Genomic DNA, 8,009 nt, shown 5'->3' on the forward strand with positions numbered 1-8,009 from the left:
AAGTACCCATTAAATGGGTTCCAAATACCCATTTTTATGAACAGTACTGAGTTGTCAGAAAAAGAGTATTTTTCAAATGTCATAAAAAGGGTACTTTATCCCCATGATGAAGCTTCTAATCGATTAACAATAATGGGTAAATAATACGCGTGGTATTCTGAAGAGCAGCACCGCCATTTTCCAGTTGCTGTTGCGGCTCTGTTTGCTTTTAGTGAAATGAAAACCTTTTTTGATGCGGGAATTATACACTTGGAGTGCATTCAAAGCTCATTTTTTAAAAACATCTATTAAGGTAAGTACTTTCTGACGCAGTTTTTGTTTGGGTTGATCACTGATTTCAACATTTTTATTCAACAGAATTTGGATACAGATGTGGCACAATATTTTCCAGAGATTTCCAATATGCTGGGATGGAGTACCGAGGGAGATTATACGGAAAGTGTTCCGTATGAAGAGGCATCAGTGGTCCAGTGGGTGATCCCCAGTGGTTAATTTAGATAACCTGTTGGAGGTCAACGATCGGCATTTTATAATTGAAAAAATATATGATTGTGACGATAATGTGCGAACATAAATTTGTTTTATTCTTGTTCATGTATTTTTTTTTCAAAATTTCGAGGTTAGTCAACCGAATCCAGAGCGATATCGACACAAAAATGAGGTTATTTTACCCATTATTCCAAAACCAATCAAGAGTTAAAAATACCCATCTTTTGAAGTTCATGTCTAATACTCTTTAATGAGTAAGTCGCCCATACCCATTTAATGAGTTAAGCCACTTTAGTCGAAAATGGGTACGAAAGTACCCATTAATGGGTACTTCCGAGTTAGCGTGCGTAGAGCAGAAAGGACGAGATTGTTTATGATGGAAAAATTCTGTCATCTTCTTGTGAGCAGGATCAGAGTTGCCAAGCGATGCTATTTTAACTGACAGCATGATGTGAACTGGATTTATCACGCGTATTTTTTAAAAAGGGCTTCCCGGATAAAAAAAAAACAATACAAAAACAATATAACAATATTGATACAGGACCATTCAAAACATTGAAAATACAATACAATATATTGTAAAATGACAATACATTTACAGTACAATATATTGTTTTAAACAGTTCACTTTATGGTCTGTGAGATTTTTTCAATATAATGTATGGGTTGTTAAGTATCGTAACAATACATATATAGATATTTTCTCATACATACATTTTGAAAATACAATACGATATATTGTTCATGTATTGTTTTTAATAGCAATTTGTATATTGTTGTACACTATACAAAGAATTTAACGAACTGTATATCAATTGGTGGTGAAGAGTATAGAATTTGTGTTTTGTATGGATTGTCGTCCAACTTACCGGATATTCGTCCCAACAGTGACTTCTTCAAAACTACTTATTTTTACTTTTTAAATATTTTTCATCCTACATTTCTGCTTTCTGAACTTGTTTTGTCTAGAAAAAGAGCAACAGTTGTTTTACACGAAAATAAGAATTTGACCAAAATTGTAAGGTATAATAAACCAATAAAAAAAACAATACAGTGTATTCTCACAATATAATTAATTGTTTTTGAATTGTGTATTCAAACAACAATAATGTTGCTTCGACATTCAATTACAATACACTGTATTGTATCCAATACGTTATATTGTATATTCGGGTACCGATTACCCCCGTTGGTTTGACCACATTTAATCTGAACACTTTTTAATTTGTACCCCGCTAATTTGCACATCGTTCAGATTAAAAATGGTTCAAACGTCATTTAGCTCATGGAACGGAGTAAAGTGGAATGGAATGCTGCGGAACGGAACGCAGAATCAAAACAAAACAGTGAAAGAGGTGACCAGAAACACGTTTCTAGGGTGACTAGATGTTCAAATCAAAAAAGAATCCCGATGGTTTGCATAAGGTACCGTTGAAATTAACGGGGGTATACGGTACTGCTTCGCGTCAAAAAATGGGTTAACCAACGTGCAAAGTTTGCTTATTGACCAACTTCGCAACGTCGCGACTTGCTCCGCTATAGTGCACATCTATGCCCTTCGCCGTGTGCATTATATGCATTATTGAGAATCTAGTTGCGACATTGTGAAATTGATCAAAAAGCAAACTTCGCACGTTGGTCAACCCATTATCAACACGAAGCAGTATATACCAAACTGGATCGCGCCAGTGTTACTCGCGACGCATTTTGAAATCAGTTTTTTATTGTGGCGCTGCATTCTTAAGTAGTTTATGAAAACAGTGCGCTATTCAGGGAGCCCGAAAAAAAAACAATAATTTCAAATAAGTCTTCTTATCTTGGCATTACCGTTCCCATTGGGACAGAGCCGGCTTCTCAGCTTAGTGTTCTTATGAGCACTTCCACAGTTATTAACTAAGAGCTTTCTTTGCCAAAGTTGCCATTTTCGCATTCGTATATCGTGTGGCAGGTACGATTATACTCTATGCCCATGGAAGTCAAGGAAATTTCCTTTACGAAAAGATCCTAGAACGACCGGGAATCGAACCCAGACACCTTCAGCATGACGTTGCTTCGTAGCCGCGGACTCTAACCACTCGGCTAAAGAAGGCCAAATAAGGGCTTGTTCAAATATTTCATAACGCTAAAAATGGCCATTTTGGACACCCACCCACCCCCTTGTGACGCTTTTTGTATTGATATTTTTTTCTGTTTTTGTATGAACCGTAACACCGTTAGGACACCCACCCACCCCCTCCAGCGTTATGAAATTTGTGAATGGGCCCTAAGAGTTGGTCTTGATTTCTACCGGATCCATGACTTATGGATCAACGCCTATCTCAGACTGCGCCATTCTTCTTCTATAGTTTATTATCTCTATTAATGAGAACCATGAACATCCCGCTCGGATAAAAACGTACCATTCACTGAATACAGCGGCGATTCGCTGGTTGGAACACGTCTGCCTTCCATCTAGCGAATCCGACCCGTTAGTTGGAACGGCTGACAGCTGGTGGAAATGCTCCAGACCTGAGAGAGAGGAGACAGCTGGCTTAGATTGCGAACTCCCAAAAGTCAAGGGAACCTGTCACCAACTGTCATTGGAAAGCCGTACATTCGAAGGGCAAAACGTGAAAAAAAAATTAACACTCCAAACGTCGCGCTGTTATATTTTATACAACACTATTGAAAAAACCTCGCTTTTCTTTCACAACAGCAGCGTGGTGGTTTTGACGGTGGCGATATACATATCAGTATCTATACCGTACACCCCCGTTAATTTGAACGGTACCTCATGCAAACCATCGAGATTCTTTTTTAATTTGAACATCTAGTCACCCTAGAAACGTGTTTCTGGTCACCTCTTTCACTGTTTTGTTTTGATTATGCGTTCCGTTCCGTAACATTCCATTCCACTTTACTCCGTTCCATGAGCCATGATTTTTAATCTGAACGATGTGCAAATTAGCGGGGTACAAATTAAAAAGTGTTTAGATTAAATGTGGTCAAACCAACGGGGGTAATCGGTATCAGTATCAGTATCATCTTGTATCCCATAATCCCATCGTGTTAGATTTCAAAGCTGTATCATAACCCTGGAATAGCGCGCTGTGTTCATAAATATCGTATGAATGCAGCGCCTCACTAAACAAACCGATTTTTAAATGCGGCGGGTTGAAGCGCGTCGCAAGTCCACTGGCGCGATTCGGCGGTGCGACAATATTGTAAAAAACTCAATAGACCATTTCCGTCAGATCTTATTTTTATATTTTTCTTCGAAAGCCGATTATGTTTCATGATTATTGACGCTTTTAGAAATAGTTTATATGAACTCCTTATTTTGTTATATTTTTTTGAAAATATGGATACCGTGCACCCCCGCTAATTTGAACGGTACCTCATGCAAACCATCGGGGTTCATTTTTAATTTGAACATCTAGTCACCCTAGAATCGTGTTTCTGGTAACCTCTTTCGCTGTTTTGTTTTGATTTTGCGTTCCGTTTCACAGCGTTCCATTTCACTTTACTGCGATCCAAGAGCTAAATGACGTTTGAACCATTTTTAATTTGAACGATGTGCAAATTAGCGGGGTACAAATTAAAAAGTGTTCAGATTAAATGTGGTCAAACCAACGGGGGTACCCGGTATTCACCACTTTTTTTATGTGAAACTGTCGTGCGGCACAGTTGTTTCAACACTGTGGGTGTACAAATAGGAGCATTTTCCACAAATTTCCACCTCACCCCTGCGTTGAGTGTTTGTAGACATAATGAAATGTCAGTGTCAAATCGGACTCACGGCAGGAACGAAGAAATCCATGTTCTGAATCAACTCAGGTGCAAAGATCATGGATGCGTGCCACTAGTTATCTCTTTTATTCTTCCGCTATGTTTATCCTGACCAAATAGTTACGTCACTATCAGTGAAGCGTATAATACATTTTTGATGCTATTGTCGCATTGCTGTTACATTCACATGCAAGAGGTTTCAAAACATTAATTTGTGACATTCAGGTTGCTACTGATACATTCTTACTGCAGCCATGAATGTATTACCTGACATGGATAAGAGCTGGGAGGGAGAAACCAATACGAAATTTATGTACGTCAAGGTGAGCCGAGATTCTGCTGTCACAAACTGTCACTGTGAGCCCAGATCTAAAACAATGGACAAACATGATAAAAGCGCGTAATTGATTAAAACGTATTTTTGCATTTTTTTTCAAATGTGATAAAAAATCGATTGAAAAGCTATTCATGTACATTCAAAAGTAATGCCACAATAGCACCTTTTATTCTGATTGAATATATAGTGTTCAAATACGCATTATTTTATTTTTTTCCAACAAAGACGAAAATTAAATGCACAGAAAACTTTGGCCCTTTTTCCATGTTTGTCCAGAACGATCGAAGGAACACAACAAAAGAAAACTAGCGATTTTCATCAAGTCTGACTTGATTGTCGTTGGCAAGCTGGAGTTTTCTTGCAATTCGACTGCAGCTTTGTGTCATATTTCGTGTGTAATATCGGTGCCTCCCTCCCAGGATAAGAGTAGCGTGCCATTCTTTTCAGCCTCCCATGAACGTTATGCTGTCGTGGATGACGGGAATGCGAAATGAATGTAAAAAACAATCACGACCCAGCTGCGATCGTAGCGACAACTCTTCATTCGTTTGCTTCTGATCCAAATCGCCACTTCATCACAGCTCTGAACTGTCAAATGCCGCCTTTATGACGTTATCTTGCAGTGTTTTGTACAACATGCGTTTTCACTGCTGCACAATGGACCGATGCACGAGTTCACTATCTGACGTTTGAGCGGTGCCGTGATATTTACGTGACCATGGCAACGAGTGAATTCGGCACCGCTCAAACGTCAAATTGGTGAACTCGTGCATTTTTTCATGGACCTTTGAGCGGTGCCGTATTCACTAGCTGCCATGGTAACGTAAATAACATGGCACCGCTCAAACGTCGACGACTGAACTCGTGCATTGGTCCATTGGAGGAGAGGGCGTTCATTGGAAGCAACAAAAAAGTGGCACAAACGGAGCACCAGGGTTTTTTTAGGTTTGCTTCTACCCTCTTTATTCGTTGGTTTCTGCTTCGAGCCGTTCTCGCACAAGGTGCTGTCCATAAACAACGTGGTCATCCATGGGGAGAGAAGGGCGGTGGTAGTTTTTTTTGACCAAAGATCACGATCGACACATTTTTTTTGTATAGACGAAAAACCGACCGACGAAGGAAGAGGAGTCTGAAAATAGAAAAATAACCCGTGAGTTATGGACAGCCCTCAAGCTGGTGCGGCTGGATGATACAAGAATGAAAAGAAAAACATATTTCAATCGGTGCACATTGTGAGTGGCACATTATGATTATGCAGATTAACGTCTACTACAGTAATTCATTACAACCATGATACATTTATTGCTGACCAAAAAAAAGTCATAGTCGTGCATGACTTTTATTTTCAGTATCACATGAATGTTTTTGTTGCATGAAAGTCATGGTAGTCTATGTGTGATTGTCACGCTCACTACAGTTTTTGACGGTACATTTTGGTTCACTGGTCACTATTCGCTCTGCATAAGCTCAGCAAATGAATAGAAGAGAGAAATAATGACACGCGTCTATTATCTTCGACACCCAAATAAATGCAGAACATTGCGGAAAAATCTGTCGCAACCTCAGAAGTCAAACGGTCGCCGGAACCATCAGGCCGCTTCCTCGTTTATTTACCAGAACCATGAGCGCTTCCCCGTTAAATATACTCCTCTCATAGGGGTTCCTAAAAGGTCAGTTCTACCAATCTGATGGTCCTCCGCCACCACGAAATTATTCACGACCGCAATAAATATCCTCTTCATCACCCCGCCTGCAGGCGCTGCGGTGCTCCACTACCACTATAGTTCATAAAAAGGGTTCTGCAAAATTGTGGAAGGGACGAACATTTACATTTTTCCGCCAAAACCTTATTTTTGCATGAAACGTCGAGAAATGGTGTTACTTTTTTGCACGGTTTTTGAAATTTTGAACTGAAAACTTTTTTTTGCACGGTACGCATCCCCCGTGCAAAAACAGAATCGGGTGTACCGTGCCAGTACCATATTATAGACAGCGCCATATTCTGAACGGTCCGTTCCTTATGCTGAACATTCATTATTTTTACATAAAAAATAGTAGACTGTCAGTTCGAAACATGATTCATTGTAACATTTCAAAACTAAAATACATGGTTGAGTTGTTTTTTCAACAAATATTATACGTAAAGTTCGTTTGCTGTCCATAATAAGGAACAATGTGTGTTCACAATTAGGACCATTGATGTATATGGCGTCCATAATTAGGAACATGCATGCGTCTGACTAACATTTGATTTTTTAAATAATTGATAATTGATGGACGTTTTATTTTAATCTATACGTTTATTTAGATATAAGACAAATGCAACGGCAAGACGAACCAATATCCCAGCTGTTGAAATCCTTAATAATTTAAGTTATTCAAATTGGATTTTCTTAACTGTTCAGAATATGGTGCTTGCACGGTACTTTTCTGTTGAAGTGCATACTACGCTTTAATGCTAAAAGTCCATTCTACGAAATGTTTGGTTTAAAGTTTTGGTAATATTTCTAGGAAATTTACCAGATCTTTGAAAAATATGTTTAAAAGACCACGGAGATCCACGGGATTGATAATAGTGGGGAAAATGTGAATCTAAAATTCAAATGGTTAACTACGGGAAAAAGGATTATATGGAATTAAAAATAATGGGTAATACTTATGATTAATGACCCAGTTTTTTTATTTACAGTTGAACTTTCAAAATACCAAAACTATGTTTGAGGCACAGACTACTTTTTCGTGAGAGACGGAGACAGGTTTCTTCCCAGGACGTTCTCCTTGTAGACGAGCTTATCGACCTTTGTTGCATCTTTCAGGTGTTCGTCATCCGTGATTCGTTCCACTCGTTTCTCTTCGATCGATTCTTTGCGGAGGGAAAAGATGTCTTTGTAGTTATTTATTGGAAAAATCAACGTGATGTTTCAATGAGCGATTTAATGTATCCGGGTTAGGGAAAAGTGTCCAAGTACCCCTCTACCCTACAGCCATATTTTCAACGATGAATGGCCGGATAAAGTAAATGCCAATTATGACCATTATTGTTGAAAGTATTTACCGCTATAAGGCGTATATTTATCGGAAAGCAGGTTCTCCAGGTTGTATCCGACGACACCGACAAGGGCCGCTACCGGTAGCGTGATGTACACGGCGTTCGTCCGTAGGAAGTGCAAAATGATTGGCCACATCCCGGGAAAGTAACTTCAACAGTTTTTATCTAATCAAATGTGTAAACTTTAAGAAAATTCAAAGAAAACCGGCAAAATCGCTGCGCGTGATGCAATCTGCGTTGTTTATATTTTTAACTGGACAACAGCTGACTTTGACGTCTTGCTGGAAACTGACAGCATAATCGAGGCTGGCAGTTTACCGTTAATCGGAGACGGCAAAGTTGGCTTCAACCCTGTCCAGTTATTTT

General features: G+C 39.0%; 1 protein-coding gene and 1 long non-coding RNA gene across 3 annotated transcripts; one reads left to right on the top strand and one right to left on the bottom strand.

Annotated features, from left to right (window-relative positions):
* The first annotated feature begins 2 nt into the window (after positions 1 to 2).
* On the top strand, positions 3 to 569 carry LOC110676164. The gene is made up of 2 exons (XR_002500124.1): positions 3 to 292; positions 358 to 569. It is a non-coding gene; the product is annotated as an uncharacterized LOC110676164 (long non-coding RNA).
* A 6,681-nt stretch (positions 570 to 7,250) lies between these two features.
* On the bottom strand, positions 7,251 to 7,937 carry LOC5579150 (small integral membrane protein 12-A). 2 transcript variants are annotated; one of them, XM_021842956.1, is made up of 3 exons: positions 7,849 to 7,937; positions 7,650 to 7,792; positions 7,251 to 7,457 (listed from the first exon to the last, which is right to left on the bottom strand). In XM_021842956.1, exons 2-3 carry the CDS (start codon positions 7,777 to 7,779, stop codon positions 7,324 to 7,326), a joined length of 264 nt encoding a protein of 87 aa, XP_021698648.1. In that variant the 5' UTR covers positions 7,780 to 7,792; positions 7,849 to 7,937; the 3' UTR covers positions 7,251 to 7,323. The 2 variants fall into 2 exon arrangements, with proteins under 2 accessions (XP_021698648.1, XP_001664246.1); XM_001664196.2 differs by having other exon boundaries at positions 7,650 to 7,913.
* Between the last annotated feature and the right edge of the window lie 72 nt (positions 7,938 to 8,009).

This window comes from Aedes aegypti, chromosome 2, assembly GCF_002204515.2.
Source record: "Aedes aegypti strain LVP_AGWG chromosome 2, AaegL5.0 Primary Assembly, whole genome shotgun sequence".
Lineage (NCBI taxonomy): Eukaryota > Metazoa > Arthropoda > Insecta > Diptera > Culicidae > Aedes > Aedes aegypti.

What these genes read in the sequence shown, in the direction of transcription:
- LOC5579150 (XM_021842956.1), bottom strand. Translation starts at nt 7,779, where the DNA reads ATGTGGCCAATCATTTTGCACTTCCTACGGACGAACGCCGTGTACATC. An exon ending in TAAATATACGCCTTATAGCG is followed by an intron (nt 7,458 to 7,649) that starts GTAAATACTTTC and finishes CCCTCCGCAAAG; the next exon opens with AATCGATCGAAGAGAAACGA.